Consider the following 21,931-nt stretch of genomic DNA (forward strand, 5'->3'; position numbering starts at 1 on the left):
TTCTTGGTAGTATGTTGATTATTTAAAAAAGGATAAAAAGAAGAGAGGCATGCTATTTTTTTAAGAAATGGCTCCAAGTACATTAAACTATGTACATCGCCATCCACCTCCTCCATCCCTGTATCACCAGTTTTTCTGTGTTGAAAAAAATTAAAGTTGAGTAAACAGTTGTCAGTCTTATTGCCAATGGAGATTCCCAGTCATCCTGGTCATGGTTGTCCCAAAGGTGCTTTGGGACCTTTGAGAAAGACCAGTTGCCCCTTGAAAAAAGTACCTTTGGGTCTTGCCAGTCTAGATATTAAAAGGCATGTTCCAAAACTGATATTAGTATGTTTGAGTGGACTCATAATAAAAGTATAACAAGTATCACAAAGAAGGAGGGTTTATGGGAAGGAGTCAGTAGAATGAAGGTAATTCTTTTGGAGAAACAAAACAGAAACTGTTATAAACAAAGAATGGATGGTGAACAGTGTGTGGTCAAAAATTAAAACTTAATGTTTGTATTTGGACTGAATTGAAACATATGGAATTCGGTCTTGTGACGATAAGATGCTGCATTGCAAAACTTTAAATAAAACTAGATCTTTAGATTTGGGATCTTGAAATCTACCACATGGTCCTATGGAGGGTGTCAAACTCAAGGCCTGGGGGCCGGATCCAGCCCACAGGGTGCTTAGATGTGGCCCATGGGGCTGCCCTGCAAACAGTGAAAGACTGGCCTGTGGTGCCTCTGCCATTGAAAATGGAGCTCCATTTTCACTCATAGACGGTTTTAGGAGGCTGTCACAACTGAAACGGAGCTCGGGAGCCCATTTTCTCTGGCAGAACGCTTAGGCCACCACAGGTGCCCTCAGCACAAGTGATGTCAAGCTGCCCATGCCTGCCCTGGCCACACCCACCCCAGCCCCCTGAGGCCAACACAACACTGTTGCGGCCCTCAACGATATCGAGTTTGACCCCCTGTCCTATGGCATCATTATACCTCTTTTGCTATTTGCTCAATGTCATGGCCACTTGACTTTTTATATTTTTAAAAATATTATGTTATACTTAAAAAACAGGAATCCACCTTGCTATGAAGGACCAGCCTTTTGTATCATCATTATTTTTAAAAAATGCCTCTCAATTTTAGATAGGATTCCTAAGCTTTCATAGAAAACAAAAATGTCAAGTAATGCAGCTCACTGTGTTCACTGGAAATGCACTTTACTATTTAGAAAAAGGGCAAAGGTAAGCAGAAGTAATAAAATCAATCTGCTGGGTTGTGGGAGTGGCAATTGACATTCTGGTAAATAGCCATAAAGTGCTCATTTATGGGGGACTCTAATGTGTCTAGTATGCTTTGATGAAGCAGTAAAGGCAGTTTTCCTTGAGGTGAGGAGCATCTCCTTCTAAAAATGCCTAGTAATAATATCTCCTTATTTCTCTTCTCCAGTGTGTCCTCCCGCATGTAAGTCTCAGGGCTGTACCTCAACTGGCAAGTGCTGCCATACAGAGTGCCTTGGCAACTGCATTGAGCCCAACAATCCAGAGAAGTGTGTGGCATGCCGGAATTTCTTTTTGGATGGCAGGTGTATAGAAAAATGTCCACCTAATTACTATCGCTACAAAGGCTGGCGGTGTGTGACTTTCAACTTCTGTCAGGAGCTACACAATAAATGCAAGATGGCCCGCAAGTCCGAATGCCATGTTATCCACAATGGCGAATGCATCTCTGAGTGCCCTTCCGGTTACATCTTGAACTCTACCAAGTGAGTTCTTCCTTTTTATTGTCTCTTCTTATTGGTGGGTGTAGAGATACCATAGCTGTGTTTTGAGAGGTACATCAGGATTAGTAGCAAATAAATTACAAATGAGAAATAAAAAAAGGGGGAAATAGCATTTTGTGCCAAGCAATAATAAAGAAACTTGCGATCTAAAATATTGAGAAGCTTTCAGATTTGTAGTGCTGTCATAGTTCTCAGATAACAGATAATCAGAATTGGAAGGGACTTTATAAGTCATCTTGTCCAACCCCCCACCCAAGCGGGAAATCCTACACCATTTCTGACAAATGGCAGTCCAGACTTTTCTTGAAAGCCTCCAGTGATGAAGTCCTCACAATTTCTGAAGGCAAGCTGTTCCATCGGTTGATTGTTCTCGCTGTCAGAAAGTTTCTCCTTATTTCCAGGTGAAATCTCTCCTTGTTCAGTTTCCATCCATTATTCCTTGTCTGGCCTTCAGGCACTTTAGAAAATAGCTTGACATCTTTCTCTCAGTAAGGGTAGAAATGTTCTTTTTCTCCCCGTAACATTAAAATCAAGAGTAAAGCTAAATCATGAATACTTACTCTTTAAGTAATAGTCTAAGATATATTCTGCAGACTATGCTAATCATTTTAAATTAGATAGTATTGAGTGAAAATATACTTAATGTATGCATATATTATTTAAAAGCAACTTAGTATTTCTACAGTTTATGGAATTGGATGGAATGATAATTATATATACACACATATTTGTTCTGCCTTCCAAATACTTGGAAAACATTCCTTGGTTTTCCGTACTTGGAATTTGTTTCCTTCCAGCTGATCATAATTTTTGCAAGGAGATGACTGGATTTTCTGATTCCTTGTTAATTCTTATGTTGTAAAGAGGGAAAAATGAAGAGCAACATGTTCATAGAAGAGAGGAAATGGACAATTCGGAGCATTCTCAGTAAAAAAAAAAGATAATTGGCAATTAAATTGTTTATCACAGGAGAGCTTGTTTCTATTTCTATTTTATTTCTATTTTGGTTCTTAGTTTTAAACTGCTCAGAGTCGTATGAAGAGTGTGTATAATAAAATAAATTAATAGTAAATCAGATATTTTTCTGGACATTAGTATTAATTGTAATATTTTTCAGTTCAGTTCATTCCAAGAACTTTGAACGAATATGGGGTTTTGAGCCTGGTGGCAGTTTTCTTTGCTTTTGTGAAAGTAAATCCATTCTAGTATGATAGCATTTTGCTGGCAACATACCAACTACTTTATTTGCCTACCTGCTGATTTCACTATGATATATTTATTTTTTTAAAAATTCTATAAGATGATTGAATCCTATGCAAAAAATCTTGTTTGAAATTTGAATTATTAAGGAACCAGGAAGATAACAAACCAATGTAACCATGGGGACAAGATGATAGCTGTATTGTCAAATCCTTTGTCCTGGTTGAGGTTGGGAAAAAAATTACCTGAAGAGATTAGCTAATTATTAAGGCATCACCTGTTTGCAGATTGTAGGTTCGTGTAATAGGGGCTATGAACTCTAGAATCTTTTCCTAGATTGGAAAAAGTTAGTGTTTTATTGCACCATTATCCATTATATTGAGCATTGGACAGCCTGAATGATCCCCTCTGGTATTTTCTTTTTCAGCTTGCTCTGCACACCCTGTGCGGGTCTTTGTCCCAAAACCTGTGATATGGGTGAGGGAAAGATAATAGATTCGGTTACTGCTGCACAGGCTCTCCGAGGCTGCACCGTTGTGAATGGAAGCTTGACTATCAACATTCGTGGAGGAAGTGAGTGTCTTATGTCCGGTTTTACTTTCTGCCAATCAAGAGAAAGTGTAAAACAGTTTTTTTTCCCTGTCCAGTGACCATGTCCACATTTTTAAAAAAGTTTTGGGTGAGGGATGATGGTGTATTTCAAGTTAGACTTGGAGGATATTCCCAAATTTTAGTCTACCAGAAAGTCACAATTTTGCCAGTCTATTTTCAATCATGCAAATTTACAAAGCTCAGGGATGCAAAAGTGTGGCCTAAGGGCCAAATGTGGCCTACTGACATCTCTTTTTGAGGGTAAGTTAAGGAGGAAACTGGCAGATTTAAATCTTGCAAAAATATAAGGAATCTCTTTCATCTCTTTAACATTTCCAATATACCTCCTCCCCCCCAAAGAAACTGTTGCAGATCCTATTCACTTCCCAAATGCCATTCTCAAAACACTTGATTGGCACTTAAACCAAGGGAACTTCTATTGTACTGTCCTGGGTAGTTCAACCCGGGCCTAATAAGATAAGCAAGCACACTAGTAAAGGACAAAGGAGCAATGCCTGGGAAAGACCATGGTTGCCTTTAGTCATGGCATATGCCTCTGTTTGGGGGCATGGAAGCTACTTGCTGATGCTGATTATTATTTTTGGTGATTGTAATAGTGACTCTGGGTGCTTCCTCACATAGGTTAGGACGCAGTATGAATAAGAAGCTACTCTTTGTTCATAATTTTGTGGCTTGAATGGCTGATGTTTCATCCTCCTTTAGCTAACATTGCTGCTGAGTTGGAAGCCAACCTTGGTTTGATTGAAGAAATAACAGGTTATTTGAAAATTCGTCGCTCCTATGCCCTGGTGTCTCTCTCTTTTTTCCGCAAGCTGCATCTGATCAGAGGACAGACTTTGGAAGCAGGGTAAGTTCAGTTCTTCAGATATATCTTGAACCCTTGAAAATACTATTGAGAGCAATTATATCTTTTGCCACTGTTGCATTATCATAAAGCATCACAAGCAAGTCAGTCTGCTATTAAAGACCCAGGGTAGGAAAAGTGATAGTTGGTTTTGATCTCCTGTTCTTTGGTCTCTACTCTCAAGAGAGGTTTTGAGGGGGATTTAGAAATGAGAGCTGATGAAAAAAGAGGCTGCTTGGCAATCTCTTTCTTTTCTTTTTCTTTTTCTTTTTGCATTTATTTTCTTTATGTCCTTTTATTCCTTGTCCAGAAATTATTCATTTTATGCCCTGGACAACCAGAATCTCCGCCAGCTTTGGGACTGGAGCAAACACAATCTCACTATTGCCCGAGGGAAGCTGTTCTTCTACTACAACCCCAAATTGTGCCTGTCAGAAATCCATAAGATGGAAGAGATCTCAGGAACAAAAGGGCGCCAGGAGAAGAATGATATTGCTCTCAAGACCAACGGTGACCAGGCTTCTTGTAAGTATGAGTTGCTGCTATCCAAGGAAATGAGTAATTCTAAAATGATACGATATGTCTTTCCTTAGTTATGGATGAGTGGAGGATAAACATGATCTTACTTGGTTAGGATGCACATAGCTAATCTTTTGGGGTATCTGTATGCACCTGTGTTCATCTTAAGTAACGTTTATTGATTATTACTTCTCAGTCTCTTGTTTTTGCTGTTAATTAGAAAATTGTTTTGCATTAAGACTTTTGGATTAGGCAAAGACCAAAGGCATATTTATCTCAATGGCTTTAGGAATCATGCTACCACTCTCCCTTTGACTTTGGGGTCAGTAATTGCGTACAAATGTGGTTGAAGCTTTATTTTAATCGCAAAGCAACAAGGAGAGGAAGTGGGCATTGGTCCAGAACCATACATTTGTTGTGTTTTTGGCTTTGTTTTCTTCTGGGAATGTTTCTGCACTCAAAGATGTAGCTTCCAAATTGATAACATCCTGTTTATGTATGCTATATATTTTCTGACTGAATTGTAAAGCAAATCCAGCCCTCGTTTATGAATTTCTGCCAGGCTGGCAGAGCACAGGACAATTTGTCCCCACAGCCTCCCTTAGCAATAGCACATATGTGTGTGAGAGGCTCTCTACCGTCTCTCTAAAGATCAGAGGGGCTTGATCTCTATGGCCACAGCTGCCTGCATTGTATTAATTCATGAGGGTGGGGTAATAAAGATCATACTACCCCCCTCTTTCTTTCTCTCTCTACCTCCATTTTCAGATTTAAAAAATCACTCTCTTATTTCTGATAGTCCAATGTGTTGTTCATGTTCCTCTGATTCAAGCCAGTTTGGTCTAGTGGTTAAAGCACCAGCCTAGAAACCAGGAGACTGTAAGTTCTATTCCCGCCTTAGGCATAAAAGCTGGCGGGTATTTTTGGGTCAGTTACTCACCTCACCTTGCAGGGTTGTTCTTGTGGGGAAAATAGAAAGGAATAATAGGTATGTTTGCCATTATTTATAAAAATAATAAAGGCATGATATAAACAATGTCCCATGATGGCTTTTTCATTAACACCTACTTTGGTCTCTGAGTTCAAGCCCTGCGTTCAAGCCCATGATATTTCATTTGACAGTAACCCCACAAATAGGCGGGTACAAATCACTGGGTACAAATGCTCTTGACTTTCTCTTCTAATTCACCATTACTTTCCTATTGAACTAACATCACTTCTGTGAGTCGCACAGAGTATGGGATTTACTTTTCTAGATACAACACCAAATACTCAATTTGGTATGGTCTTACCATTGTTTCTTGTACGCGCAAATGTTTGATAATACAAATGTGATGTCATTTTCTGCAGGTGAGAATGAATTGCTGAAGTTTACTAAGATAAAAACATCCAGTGACAAAATTGTACTGAAATGGGAGCCATATTGGCCACTGGACTTCCGTGACCTTTTGGGCTTCATGGTGTTCTATAAGGAAGCGTAAGTAAACAATCCTTGTGAAAGTTAGGTTCCCAGATATCAAGCCTATATTGTGTAGTGCAGAAGAGCAAGGCTGAGAAAGGTTAATGGCCAGTGATCCAGAAAGTACCAGAGTTGTCTCCAGCTTTATTTCTTTCATTGAATATTTTTGGAGACTGAATGTAGATAGAAGTACTAGTCTTCATAGTTGGACAGAACAAAGCAACCTGTATCTAAGAGGCTTTGTAAATATTACAATTACAAAAATATAGTGATATTCAATAGATTTGATCATATGTTAAATGTAAAATAAATTGATTAACCGTGAGGAAAAACAAAGTTAGCTTTGTAGTTACTCTAAATACATCCAAACTTTTGACATTAGCCATTTTTTAATTACTAATCTTACACTTAGCTTTAAAAATGCTTCACATTAAAAGAAATAAATAACAGCAAAATGTCAGTTATGTTCAGTAGGCAAAAAACATCGTGGCCTCTGCTTTTATTCGTAACCCAGTGGAGGCTATCAAGTTGCTAGTGGGAATAGCTTCATGTATGGATGCACTTGCTCTTGAGTGCTTGGCTTTACCATTGTACTACACCAGAATTGGCATTCTTTGTTCACTTGGGTTATTTGGCCATTTTAGGCTGATAGGATTCTCTACACACCTAGCACTATCATTGGCCAGTCTGGTTAGAGAGAAGAGTTCTTTTCCCTCTCCATAATTCTGAACTTGTATCCCTTGCCCCCCATTTAGAATGAATAGCACATTTCTTCCTACACGCATGTATTGCTTTTCTGAAATAGCAGCTAGTGTCTTTTCCCTTCTTTTTTGGGGCTAGTCCCTTTCGGAACGTGACGGAATTTGATGGCCAGGATGTTTGTGGCTCCAACAGCTGGACGGTGGTGGATATTGAACCTCCTTCCCGGGCATCCGATGCCAAACTCAAAGACCCTGGATATCTGATGCGGGGCCTGAAAGCCTGGACTCAGTATGCCATTTTTGTGAAGACACTGGTCACGCATACAGATGAGCAGAAAATCTATGGGGCAAAGAGCGAGATCATATACATTCGAACTAATGCTTCTGGTGAGCAGTACTACTGTCTTGCAATGTTTAAGAACTGCCAGTCAAAACAGTTCTTGGGGGAAGGATTGTTGTAATTGATTCCCTGACTTAATAATTATGTACTAGATAATTATGTTAATGTATTGCTGCAGAGTTTTTTAGAAAAGACTTGTAGGTTATCTAATGTGACCCATTTGAAAATCTTTTTCAATTCTCAACACCAGGAAATCCCCCAAAGTATTCACCTGAACCCCCTTTCCTTTTTAATTCAATTTCATTGGTCCTTGCCCCACTCTTAGTTTTAGCAAAATAGGTCCACTATTGTATGTTGCATCCTTTTAGATATTTATAGATATCTATTTATAATTGTAATAATTTATAATTGACCATTGTAAAATCTTCCCTAAATTTTCTCTTGCAAGCCAAACATACCCAGATCCTTTAATTGCTCCTTATAGACTTTTGTTTCCAGACCCCTTATCTTCTTGATTAGTTGTCCTCTGAATCTGTCTGGCTGCTCTATTTACCATTTAAAGTTCATTATTCAGAAGTGGCCATAGCATTCCAAGAACAATCAAACTAGCCCAGAATAAAATAGAGACAATTAAACAGCCGAAAAGGAAGCAAATCTCCAAAACACTCATCATCAATCAGCATTCAGATGTTAAATTAACATCAAGATTAACATTAAACCAACAATCAAGTAGTAAGCAATACCTGAATACCCCCAACTACCCACTCAGATAAACAAGCTAACAGTAAACAACAGTCCAGTCAAGGGACCATGAAGACTACTCCCACCAACACCGACAGGGCAAGTCACTAGTATATAAAACTAGAGCAAACCCCATTCTGTACTAGCATTGATGATGTTACCTAGCTTGTAATGAAACATCTGCAAGAAAATAACCAAGCTCAGAGTGCACCAAGGTCCTCACAGCTAAATTCCCAGCTACAAACATTCTCTTCTATTGAGAGACTCATTGTGTGACTTGATAAGGTTTTGTTCGCCTTGTTCCTATTTTTTGATGGCTATATATTTTTTTCTCTTGTCTCCAGTGCCAAGTGTCCCCCAGGATCCATTTTCTGTTTCCAACTCTTCATCACAGATCATTCTGAAGTGGAAGCCACCGTCTCATCCCAATGGGAATATTACACATTATATGATATCCTGGGAACAACAAAGTGAAGACAGTGAACTCTATGAACTAGATTATTGCCTGAAGGGTAAGGCAGGCTAGCTGTGTCCCCCTGTTTCCAGATTTAAACTTCTGATATTTTCAGAGCAAGTAGGTTGGTGCGCTTATTTAGTCCACTATTTAGCCTACCTCTACTCCATATGGGGCTGTCATTAAAAAGCATCTAGTAATTTTAATTCATAGAGAATGTAGCAGCCCAGATATTCGCCTGCAGTTATCACTTGGACCTGTGATACCTGTATTGTATCCCTGCATTAGTTCCTGGTAAAACTTCAGATGCAGTTTGAAGTTCTGGTGTTAAGCTATAAAAGTCTTTTATGGTGTGGGACTTCATACAAGACTGTATCTTCTTACACAACTCTGTCCAACCTTACGATTGTGCCATGAGTAGCAGCAGATTGTTCCCCACTTTTAATAAGTTAGAAAGGTGATGTTCAGAAAAAATAGTTACTTTTGGGTGGCACCAGCCCTTTGGGTTGGCTTCTGGCTTGAGATTAGATTTCACTCGGCCCCTTTTCAGAACATGTTGACAACTGAGCTGTACAAAAAGGTATTTGGATTACAACACCTCTTTGTTGATATTGTGATTTGTGGGTTTAGTCATGTTTGTATTTTTGGTTAATTGTATCTATAAGCAGCAAGAGTCTGATGAATTGCAGTGGGTAAAAATCTAATAAACTAACTCCGGCTACATTAATATTCCAGCACTGTGGATTTAACCTTAATTAAGCTTCTTTGATTAACCTGGAAAGAGGTGATTTGAGCAACCCTACACTAACCAACAGCAATTAACTAAAATGTCTGAACATAACTGGCATCTTCTACACATGCTGGGCCAATGTTCCCATAATCTAACCAACATGGTTAGTAGGCTATGTAACAGGCTGCCTAACCCTCTGTTTTGAATTAAGAAAAGTTTCATGGAGCAGGTAGAAACAAATAACATCTATCTGCAAATCCTTAAACCAAGCATATATTTTTCTGGGATTATACAACAAGTTTTGAGGGCACCTTCATGATCCGGGGAGAAGGAGTGATTGCTTTAGCAAGCTGTAGTCAGGTACTATATTCAACCCCCAGACATATTCAATTAAAGAGGACCTTGCTTGAATTGCAGTTCTTTCCAGTAGGAATTGGCATTACATATTTAAAAACATGATGACCTTGAGGCTATTATTTCCTTACTGACCATTCATCTTTTAGGATCATTAGACATAAAAGCTTTATTATCTATCCATCCTGCAGGCTTGAAGCTACCCTCTTGGACATGGTCTCCCCCTCTAATAGAAGACAACTTCAAGCACAATGGGACTGAGGGTGACAAAAGAAGTGAAAACTGTTGTACCTGCCCTAAAACAGACTCTCAGATCAAGAGGGACTTGGAGGAATCTGCCTTCAGGAAGACTTTTGAGAATTACCTGCACAATGAAGTCTTTGTTCAGAGGTAAGTCCCTGAGTCTGGCTTTCTTCTGGCTCTACTGAGGACAGACTTCCTTTCTTTGCTTTCAAAGCTAGAGATGGAACTATCCTGTATTAGAGCAGGGATCCCCAGCTTCCAGTCCCCAGTCCGGTACTGATTCGTGGTCTGTTGGGAACTGGGCCATGCAAGCAGCAGGTAAGCACATGAGCGTGTGAAGCTCCATTTGTGCAAGTGGCAGGCGTACACGAGACCCCCCCCCCCCGCTGCTGCCGGTCCACAGAGCTGAAAAGGTTGGGACCGCTATGTTGGAGTACTTAGTTTATAGTACTGAACAATACTAACACTATTTCTGTTTGGAAAACAGCCATTTCCTTGAGAGCTTTTACAATGTGCCAAGAAACCCCTGAGTCACAGGGTTCAGTTAACAGTGACAACAGGAATGCTAGAATTGTTGTTGCTAAATGAATGTTTACGTTGAATAGAAATAGAGTAGAATAGAATAGAATAGAATAGAATAGAATAGAATAGAATAGAATAGAATAGAATAGAATAGAATAGAATAGAATAGAATAGAATAGAATTCTTTATTGGCCAAGTGTGATTGGACACATAAGGAATTTGTCTTGATGCAAATGCTCTCAGTATACATAAAAGAAAAGATACATTTGTCAAGAGTCAAGAATCATCAGGTACCACACTTAATGATAGTCATAGGGTGCAATAAGCAGTCAAATCATACTACTAGGAAACAGTCAATATAAATCGTAAGGATACAAGCAACAAAGTTACAGGCATGCAGTCACAAGTGGGAGGGGATGGGTGATAAGGAGTGATGAGAAGATTAATAGTAATAGTAGTACAGACTTTGTAAATAGTTGGACAGTGTTGAGGGAATTATTTGTTTAGCAGAGTGATGGCTTTTGGGGAAAAAACTGTTCTTGTGTCTAGTTGTTCTAGTGTGCAGTGCTCTATAGCATTGTTTTGAGGGAAGGAGTTGAAACAGTTTATGTCCGGGATGTGAGGGGTCTGTAAATATTTTCACAACCCTCTTTTTGACTCGTGAAGTATACAGGTCCTCAATGGAAGGCAGGTTGGTAGTAATTGTTTTTTCTGCAGTCCTAATTACTCTCTAAAGTGTGTGTCTGTCCTGTTGGGTTGCAGAACCAAACCAGACAGTTACAGAGGTACAGATGATAGATTCAATAATTCCTCTGTAGAACTGTATCAGCAGCTCCTTGGGCAGTTTGAGCTTTCTGAGTTAGTGTTGCTTCGTGAGGGAAGTTCCAGTCCCATTTATAGTTGTAAGTAGAGGACTATGAATAGTCTTTGAGTCTACAATTATTTTATGATCATTTGAAGTTGCAATAGCCTTGGAAAGTGTGCCTTATGGCTTGAAAGCATTTCTGGCTGTTGCAAAGACATTGCACATTGCATTCTTGCTTAGTACCCATGAGGTCGCTTAACAACCTCAATTAGGAATGACAGGATTATGGTAATTGAGCATAGCAGTCACATGACACCTTGCTTACTGACTACATTGCACGAGTGAGACTCTGGTCCCAATAATTTGAGGACTATACCTGTAAACAGCTTGTTGTACTATATCTTCTGTTCTTGGTGGGTTCTGGCTAGAGTGCCCTGGAAACATAGTGAGCTGCTGGTATTAGCATAATAGTGTCATTGATTCCTTATAGAAAGAGACTTTCCTTCCGTTCTAAGGTGTCTCAGATAATTGATGCAACGTTGGCCAAGCTGTTCCAATTGTTTGTGAGTCTTACTTTATCTAACCTAGCTGCTGGTCTTTTATAAGATAAGGGAACTTTGGTCCAAGCTTCCTAACAAGCAAGCTGAATCAAGAATCTCCAAAGATCAAGAATCTCCATTCAATTAAGTCAGAGCCTTAGTGATGCTTGCAAAAGATAATGAAGTTTATGGAAGTTCTGGCATTGCTTGTTTGTTGAGATTTCTTGGGCAGTAGCTGTACTTAAAGGAAAACTGATTTTTACATACAGGTGGTCCTCAACTTACAACCACAATTGAGCCCAAAATGTATGTTACTAAACAAGACAGTTGTTAAGTTGAGTTTTGCCCCATGTTATGACCTTTCTTGCCACAGTAGTTAAGTGAATCTTTGCAGATGTTCAATTAGTAACATGGTTGTTAAATGAATGTGGCTTCCCCACTGACTTTGCTCGTCAGAAGGTTGCAAAACTTGGTCACAAGATCTCAGGACGCTGCAACTGTCATAAATATGAACCAATTGCCAAGCATCTGAAGTTTGATCATGTGACGATGGGGATGCTGCCACGGTCGTAAGTGAAAAATGGTCATAAGTCAATTTTTCAGTGTCATTGTAACTTTGGTCACTAAACAAACTGTTATAAGTCTTGGACCACCTAACCATCTTGAAAGAAGACAGTCTTTGTTTGATAGATATATAGTGGTAAAAACCTCAAATAAGAAGGAATTACATGCCAAAACAGTGACTAGTATTAGGTACAATAGTAAAGATTTTCATCAATCTAATTTTCTTTGAAAACTCTATGAGGAAAGTAATTTTTTTTCCCGAGATTTCCTTCTTGAAACATTCTTTGATAGCTGTGCCAACAAAGTAGATCTCATTTTTAAGATCTTTTAGCTGTCATATTACAGATGTTTATATGTGTTTGCTCTCTGATATAGTATATCTATGAACTCTGGCTTATCGTGTAGGAGAATACAGTTTAGGACAGTACATATGGGATAACAGGATAATTGCTTTTACATGGCTAATAAGTAAATTGGATAGAAATGGACCCTGAATGTAGAATCTCCAACTTCCAGAAAAAATAAGAACTGTTTTTATGCTTGGATCTATATGTGAAGTCTTGTGGACATTTCACAAATACCTGCTTCCAGCTGAATTACATTTTAAAATGTTTTTGAGCAAATTAAAATCTGAACTAATCACCTCAGGTGGTAAGCAGTACTTCAGACTGCTTCTTGTGGCAGATGTAGAAATTATTTTCACTCAAAGAAGACTAGAATTTCCCACCCCATTTTACTATATTACTAATCCTCAAAGTGGTCAATCCCATTTTTATAGAACTGACAGGCAGGTGGAAATGATATGTATGTGTACTGAGGTGAGGGAAAGAACACATGGTATGTGTAGTTTTAAGGAAGTTGAGTTTTATGGCATCTTAAGGATTAAGAAATTATTCATGGTCCACTTCATCAGATATAGAGAGTATCACCCACAACATCAAGGAAAGTTAGTACCATTTGTTAGCGATATCCAACTTATTTTTACTGAACAAACTAGCCAATATGTATGGAAAATAATAAATGGATACAAATCTGAAATGTCAGAGATAAAAAAAGACTCATTGGAAAATGGAACAGGAGAACAATAATTCTACTTTTCAGTCCATAAAGGTTTTTTTTAAGTTTATTAAAAAAAAATTAAGGCTTTTAAAAAAAAGTTTATTATAGAACTTTATATCTATGGGAAGTGTCATTTTAAATAAAACACCACAGTCAATATATTAGAATGTGTCAATACATTCATTGTCACCACAGTCAATATAGTAGAAATGAAATGCATAAAAACATTTAAACAACAGCAAAATATTGCATCATTGCAAAACGTTAGAGTCATGTCACAATAGGTTTAACAGTTCTGGGCAAATTAGACCTAAATTGAAATAAACAAGCCTTTCCTGGAACTTCAAAGTGCAGTAATCAATCAGGAAGCAAAAAATATCTCTAGCCATAAAACACAAGGGATATGCAGATTCATATGTAAAAGGAAATAGTCCTTTAGATAAGCCCTAATGTAGTCTTCTCCCAAGTTGTGCTCCCTCCAGTTAGTGTCAGGCTTTGTTGGGATAGATTTAAAAAGAGGACACATTTACACCTGGATTGCTTTTATGGAAAAGGTTCAGATGTTATTGTTGCTGTTATTTCATATATGTATTACTATTACACATTTACCAAGAAATAGTATCAAAAACTTTCACAATAATTACAATTCAATGCAATGAAGTTTGCTCAGAGCCTAATAAAAATACTATCAACAGAAAAATATATTTAAAACAGTGTTCTGAGATAGGACTGGATGTATATACAGCTGCAATGTTTTCAAGCAGATGCTTACCTGGAAGTGTCAGCTAAATAAGAGTCGAACAGTCAGACCCTTCACTAAGCTACTAATCAAGTAAAGAGCTTATAATCTGTTGAATTTCCACAAAAGCAAAGGGAGGAAGGGAGCAGATTATTGAGTTGTTGAGCCAACTCCTTCAAGGTCTAAAACCTGGAGACTACAACTATGGAACGAGAACTTGAAAAAAAGATCCCGCTGAAGCGATTATTTAAAAAATGAACACAATTGTAGGAAGACATAAGGGTAGGCAGGTATCAGGGAATTTGTAATTTGAAAGCTCCAGTCTCTGGCTCAGTTAGATAGCTTGTGACAACACCCCTCTGCTGTTTTGAGATGTGTGAAAAATGTAGACCAACCTGAATGGCCATGGTATTATAATTTAGGAGAATTTTTTTTAAATAAAGTGATATATCATGGATACACGACACCTAGGAAATTATCAAAAATGTACAAAGATAGTTTAAATCACAGTTGGAAATGTGAAAAACGCAGGCGGATATTTTACCATTTACACTTGTAAAAAAGCCAAGAAATTGTGGATACAAATACATACAACGATAGAAAGAATGTTAAAGATTAATATGACCAAAGAAAAACCACCATAACCTTTTTATTGGGAGTTAAGAATAGTGAACTGGAAAAGACCCGTGGAAGATTAGTTTTTTATACGATAATGGCAGCAAGATTATTATATGCACAAAGATGGAATTCCCACAATGGAGGAATGGATCATAAAAATGTCAGAAGTAGCTGAAATGGAAAATCTGATCAGGGAGAAAACAACAAGTGCTTTTTTTAAAGACTGGAAAGTTTTTATGGACGTCTTCCTAAAAGAAGAAAAAAGAATGAAATGATGATTTATGGGTTTAAAAGATTGAAACAGATGAGAATTAAATAAGGGGTTGAAGGAATTTCTGGAACAAGGAAGGGAGATTATAGGTTTGTTAATATCTGTTGAAGAGAAGGTTGGAAGTTATTATATTTCGTAACTTTTGTTTTTTCCTTTCTCTTTTTTCTTTTCTTGCATTTCTTTTTCTTTAGATTTGCTTTTTGTATTTTATGTAAAATCCTTAATATATATGAATAAATAATAATAAAAAAGGAATAACCTAAATGTCATTGTTCTGGACTGATATGGCAATAGAGACAGAAATTGTGATCAACTACCAAGGAATCTTATTACAATACTCTGGAAGTGGGACAACTAAGGACATAGCAATAACACTGCTCTAAAAGAACTCACTGTATCTTACAAATATTCAACATGTGAACATTAGTAATCTATCTGTAGAATAAATACATTAGTGCAGTCAGAAGACAGTGAGCAGAGGAGACAAATGAGAGGGAAGACTTAATAGAGAAAGGGAAGGATGATCAGATTGAAACATAACAATCTCCATATTCTAGTTGAGGTACTAGATGGACATCCAAAAGAGAAATGCCTATAAGATGGTCTGTTGCAATTGAACGTGCATTGTCATCAAGTTCTACAAAAGACCAATAAATTGGACATTAGCATAATAATGATACTGGAAACGTATTCAAGATTGATTCCTGAAAAGCATTCCCTGTATTCCCAAGATTTAAATCTGTAGTGCGAGGTGGCAAAACAGACCAAAAAAGATTCAGCACAATCAGGTGCACCACCAATAATGCCAAATACTGTAACCCTGTGTAATTTAAACAACAGTGTCAGATGGCCAAGGGTGTCAGATGCTGCCATCAGATTTAAAAAATTGACATTGATGCAAGCTGGGACCTTGCCAGTAAAGTGTTGTTAAAAATTCAAGAAAATGCCATCTCAGTTGAACGGAAAACTACTAGTAGTTAATGAACAGTTCACCTGGAATGTGACACAAGACAGGAAAATGGGTTAGAAGATTATGGTAAAGGAAGCCCTCTATGATTTAGCCTCCAAGAAGGCTAAAAAGGAGAGAAGAAATAAAAAAAGGGAGAAGAAATAAAGGGGTTGGGGGAGAAGGACTAGGAAGAGGAAAAGAAAGAGCAACATCCAGTGCATTTGACAAAGTAGACCACAACCTACTTTTTAGTAAGCTAGAAAAATGTGGAATAGATAACACCACCACTAGATGGACTTGCAACGGGCTGACAAACCATACTCAGTGAGTAATCCTAAATGGGTCTAAGTCTACATGGAGGGAAGTAAGCAGTGGGGTGCCACCAAGTTCCAGTACTCTTCAATATCTTCATTAACGACTTAGATGAGGGAATAGAAGGGGAACTTACCAAATTTGCAGATGATATTAAGCTGGCAGGAATAGCTAACACCCAAGAAGATAGGCTCAAGATCCAGATGGATCTTGACAGACTAGAACACTGGGCTGTATCTTAACAAAATGAAATTCAGTGTACAGAAAAGTAAAGTCCTACACTTAGGCAAGAAAAAACAAAAGTACACATACAGACTGGCCGCAACCAGACTCAATAGCAGTAACCGTGAGAGGGATCTTGGAGTCTTAGTGGACAACCAGCTAAATATGAGCCAGCAGTGTGCAGCAGCAGCCAAAAAAACTAATGCAATCCTAACTTGTATTAACAGAGGGATACAATCAAGATAAGGGAGGTACTAATACCACTCTATAAAGCCTTAGTAAGACTATGCCTAGAGTACAGCTTCCAGTTTTGTTCACCACATTATAAAAAAGATGTTGAGACTCTAGAAAAAATGCAGAGAAGAGCAACCAGGATGATTAGGGGACTGGAGACTAAAACTTACGAAGAAGGGTTACAGGAACTGTGCATGGCTAGTCTAGTGAAGAGAAGGACCAGGGGAGACATGATAGCAGTCTTCCAATATTTGAGGGACTGCCACAGAGAGGAAGGGGTCCAGCTATTTTCTAAAGTGCCTGTAGGCCAGACAAGAAATAATGGATGGCAACTGAACAAGGAGAGATTTAACCTGGAAATAAGGAGAAACTTTCTGACAGTGAGAACAATCAACCAAAGGAACAGCTTGCCCTCAGAAGTTGTGCGAACGCTATCACTTGAGACTTTCAAGAAGAGATTGGACTGCCAATTGTCAGAAATGGTGTAGGGTCTCCCGCTTGGGTGGGAGGTTGGACTAGATGACCTACAAGGTCCCTTCCAACTCTGATTATCTGTTATCAGGGGAAAATTCTCCAGTATCCTCAGGGAACAGTTGTACTTCCCAGCACAAAAAGCTGTCATATCATGAGTCAAATCTTTGATCTGTGTAGTCCAGTATTGCTGATACTGACTGGTAACCATATTAAGTGAGTCAAATGTTCTCAACACAGAGCAGCCATTTGATATGGAAGATTTGCAGCAATCTCTTTGCACCATTTGCATGTCAGGAAAGAACATAACAGGATTCATAAATACACCATCATACATATAACATATCCATGGTCTATATTAATAGAACTCTATACAGTAGACTAAAAGGAAATATACTCAAGTATATTCAACAAGTATATCTTGGGAGTTGTTTGATCTAAGAAGATTCTTGATTTTAATAAATTGAAATCCTCTATAATTTATCTCCAAGAGCCAGAACAGAGAATTTGGGCTGTTTTTTGTCATTAGGAAAAGGATTGAAAATAAATTATCATCATAGTACCCTGAATATAAATTACAGGGAGTTTATATATTTATCTAAGGCAGGGGTCTTCAAAGTTGACAGCTTTAAGACTTGTGGACTTCAACTCCCAGAATTCCTCCTCCAGTCATGTTAGCTCAAGAATTCTGGGAGTTGAAGTCCACAAGTCTTAAACTTGCCAAGTTTGAAGACCCTTGATCTAAGGCATCTGAACCTAATAGGGCATAGGTTTAGATAACCTATGCATACCTTGCATGCATCTCTGAATTAGAGAGATTGACAACAGTGTGTTGATTTGCAAGGTAGATGTTGGAGAATTGCCAGCTAGACTGGAGGAAGAGGTCAAGAAAGGGCTTAGCTTGAAATTGTTGCACAGTCACAAACCACATAAGTATGATCTCCCCCAAAATGTATGAAGCCTTATCTGGTTATTCCCAAGGGAAGGCAAGCAGTCTGGTAAGATTCTTGTAACATAGAAGGGAAAACAAAGTTACAGCCTGAGGCTATTCACAAATGATTCTGGTTGCTTGTGCCTGACAGTGGTTTCTGGATTAGACACCAACCTTTAATATAATCTTATCTATATATAAAATAGGAAGATGAATAATTGGAGATCATCAGCAGGCCTTGGGATGTGTGGTAACAGATTAACAGAGTTGGAAGGGACCTTGTAGGTCATCTAGTCCAAACCCCTCTCCCCGCCCAAGCAAGAAGCCCTATACCATTTCTGACAAATAACAGTCCAATTTCTTCTTGAAAGCCTCCAGTGATGAATCTAGAATTGTGTGATCATGCTTGGGGCAAAATTAGGATTTAAGTTGTGCTTACAGTATGTTGACCATAAACTAACCAGTGGCATGAGTACATTAAGGCTGATTAGCTTGGTCTGCATCTTCTCTACCTTATTAAAATCCATTATATAAAAATCTTGGTTGACCTAAGTCATGAATAAACTGTCCAATTAAAAACTGGTACAATCTTGTCAAGTATGGTTAATTAATATTTACTTGCTTGTTTATTGAATATATCATATTTATATCCCACCACAATTGTACACAGAATTTTATTAGCTTGCAATTTGAAAGAAAAATAACCATTAAAATTTTATAAAATAAAACTGATAGAATAAAATAGACAAATCTATCAAAAGGCATCAAGCTCCAAATGCTCTCAGTGTAACACTCCATTTCAAGAAGCTTCCAGAAGGTGACCAGATTGCATGCCATGAAATGAAGGGATAGATTTAATTATAAATGAAAAGGCTAATTGTCTGTTAGAATATATAGCTTGGTATCATATAGGTTGCTATAGGTGTACATGAAAATAGGAGTCCAGAGGTCAGTGATGTCGCATGTTATGTTTCAATAATGATAATAAAAAAACTAGACATGAGAAGTTATGCATTGTTCTAAATTATTACAATGACTGAAAAATTGTCATAAAGAAGATACGGAAGTTGCTTGGAACAGTTAAATGTAATTTTATTACACCATACTGCAGCACTGTTAGTGTTTCACTAAGGATGATTAGTGAAATGAAGAAGTGAAAAAGGCTGTGAATGAGAAAAAACTGTGCATATAAAAGATTGCTGCAAAAATAGGGAAGGAAGAAATAATATCTCATCATGTACATAGAGAAACAGTTGCAAAGAACACAGCCAAAGCAAGAATTGTAAAGGATAAAACAAGAAGAGAAACCATAGAGCAATTTTCATGGAAATAAGCTGTTTTGCAAATAGACAAAGAAGTTAAGCAATTTTCCTCCAGCAAAACCAATGAAACAATTTAAAAAATAATAGTGATGCATTTATTTTGGATGAAATGGAAATGCAACACAATTTCCCCATAAGGAATAACGTAATGAGTCACAAGGCAGTAGCCGACATCAACAAGTTCTAGCTTGTGCATTGAGTACCAAACAAATCAATACAGGAACAAATATTTTTGGGTAAAAATGCATTGAGTACCAAATTCTCTGAGTTTCAAAGCAGTTGAATACCAAGGTACCATTATATATACTTGCAGATGAACCCATATGAGGATAAACTGAATCCAATGTTGGGGTGCCTTTTAGTACCCAAAATTCTTAGCAAATCTGCAAGTATATAAAATAGTGGTAAAATAGTGGTAATGTTAAAATATGAATTTGATTTGCTTCTAGATTGACTATTCATTTGTCCAATGTGTGGGTGAAGCCTGCATTTGTTCTTAACTGTTGGAAGAAAGTTGATACTGTTTCCCTATGTAAAGGAAAAGGTAGCAAGAATGAATACAGTAACTACAGGAAAAGTTAATTTGTTGTGTGAAAAAGTATTTTGACAGATTTCTGACTGAAAGGGAATGAGAGGTGTTGACGAACAACATTTGGAAAATGTGGTTGTAGCTTTATGCCAGGCAGGAGGAGTACAACATAGATCTTTGCTTGTTTGTAGATCATTCAGGAATGTTTTAATGTTTAACACACAATAAAATGTATGTTTGTTGCTTTAGAGAAGTGTACAACAGAATAAATTCAGTTGAATTAAGAAATGCTTTGTGCAAAATGAAGGTTGGTTGCTGAATGATAAGAATGGTATATATTGGAAATCCAGCATGCAAGGAAGGAAATAGAATGCTTCATGTACAGTTCAATACTGAGCAGGGAACAGGTTGTTCAATATAATAATGAAGATATAAGGAATGCATGTGATGGTGGTAGGGTACTTTGTATGCAGGTGATGTGCTCTGCAGTGACTTAGCTCAAATGCTTTACGGCAAATATTAGACAGATTGTACAATCCAATAAGGAGCATGGATCTGAAAAGTTAAGTATTAAAGATCAAGGTAGTTAAGTTTGATGGGAAATATGCATTGAATAATTGCACATTATGTATAAATGGCTGAAAACTGGAGCACAAATATCCCTTTGTAAACCTTGATTCTATTTGCTAAAGATGAGGAATTGGATAAAAAAGCTATGAAGATGGGGAAATACTGGTAGAAAAATAATGCACAATATGTGGTCCATTGTGAAACGTGAATGTTGAAAGAAGCAAAAATGGCTGTATCTAAAGATGGTTTTCTGCTTATTTTCTGTTACATGGGAGTGAGAGTTGTGTGTCAGAAAAACATCAAAACATCTTCAGTGTATAGGTAATCCTCGACTTGTAACAGGTTTTTTAGCAACCATTCAACAAGAGCATTGGAAAAGCAACAGCATTGGAAAAGTGACATGACTGTTTTTCACACTTGCAACCATTGCTGCATCCCCCTGATCACATGATTAAAATTCAACCACTTAGCAACTGACTCATATTTATGATGGTTGCAGTGTCTTGGGGTCACATGATTACCTTTTGCGACCTTCTGACAAGCAAAATCAATGGGGAAGGCAGGTTCACTTAATAATGTGGTCGAAACAAGGATAACTTGCAAGATAGAACAGTATGGAAAGATACACTGAATAATGTTAACAGAAACTAGATTTAGTGTATGTTTTCCTATCTCATGCCTTTAGGTTATATGACTACTATTTCTGACTCTCTTTCTGCCTTTGCATAACATCCTTTACCCCAAAAGGGAATAGCATAAAGATCCGTAATATATGTAGTGCTAGCAACAGCATTTAGACTTATATACTGCTTCATAGTGCTTTTACACCCCCCCCTAAGCAGTTTACAGAGCCAATATATTGCCTCCAACAATCTGGGTCCCAGTTTTACTGACCTCGGAAGGATGGAAGGCTAAGCTAACCTGGAGTCCATCAGAATCAAACTCTGGCAGTGAGCAGAGTTAGCCTACAATACTGCATTCTAAGGGCAGTAACTCTATTGAATTCTACTGTAAGTGCAATATTAATACAATATCAGGGGTTTTCAATTCAATGTATACAATGTGAAGGATGTGTGTTTGTGTTTATTTTCTTAGTCATAATGTACACTGAAGATGGTATTTAATTTCATTGTACGAGGTGCAATGACAATAAGGTAAACTAAACTAAACCACTTGCATCACCATGGCTCTTTAGAGAATTGAATGTACATGCAATTTTTGCAAAGAATAATAGCTGTAGAAGTTGCCCACAGTCATTTTTTCCTTATATCTGTCCAAGAATACACAGAACTAATGTGAAACTTATTT

The 21,931-nt window shown here is 37.7% G+C and overlaps 1 protein-coding gene across 1 annotated transcript in view; it reads left to right on the top strand.

Moving 5' to 3' along the window:
- The window catches only part of INSR (insulin receptor), an 81,882-nt gene that overhangs the window by 48,336 nt on the left and 11,615 nt on the right, over positions 1-21,931 (top strand). Inside the window, exons 3-10 of the mRNA XM_026698857.2 lie at positions 1,436-1,751; positions 3,397-3,542; positions 4,284-4,428; positions 4,736-4,950; positions 6,295-6,421; positions 7,244-7,491; positions 8,530-8,697; positions 9,915-10,113. Of these exons, the coding sequence (XP_026554642.1) occupies positions 1,436-1,751; positions 3,397-3,542; positions 4,284-4,428; positions 4,736-4,950; positions 6,295-6,421; positions 7,244-7,491; positions 8,530-8,697; positions 9,915-10,113 (1,564 nt within the window). The remainder of the gene's footprint in view (positions 1-1,435; positions 1,752-3,396; positions 3,543-4,283; positions 4,429-4,735; positions 4,951-6,294; positions 6,422-7,243; positions 7,492-8,529; positions 8,698-9,914; positions 10,114-21,931) is intronic.

The sequence above is a fragment of the Pseudonaja textilis genome, chromosome 1 (genome assembly GCF_049901715.1).
Source record: "Pseudonaja textilis isolate UNSWEBS1 chromosome 1, rPseTex1.2, whole genome shotgun sequence".
NCBI classification, from domain to species: Eukaryota; Metazoa; Chordata; class Lepidosauria; order Squamata; family Elapidae; genus Pseudonaja; species Pseudonaja textilis.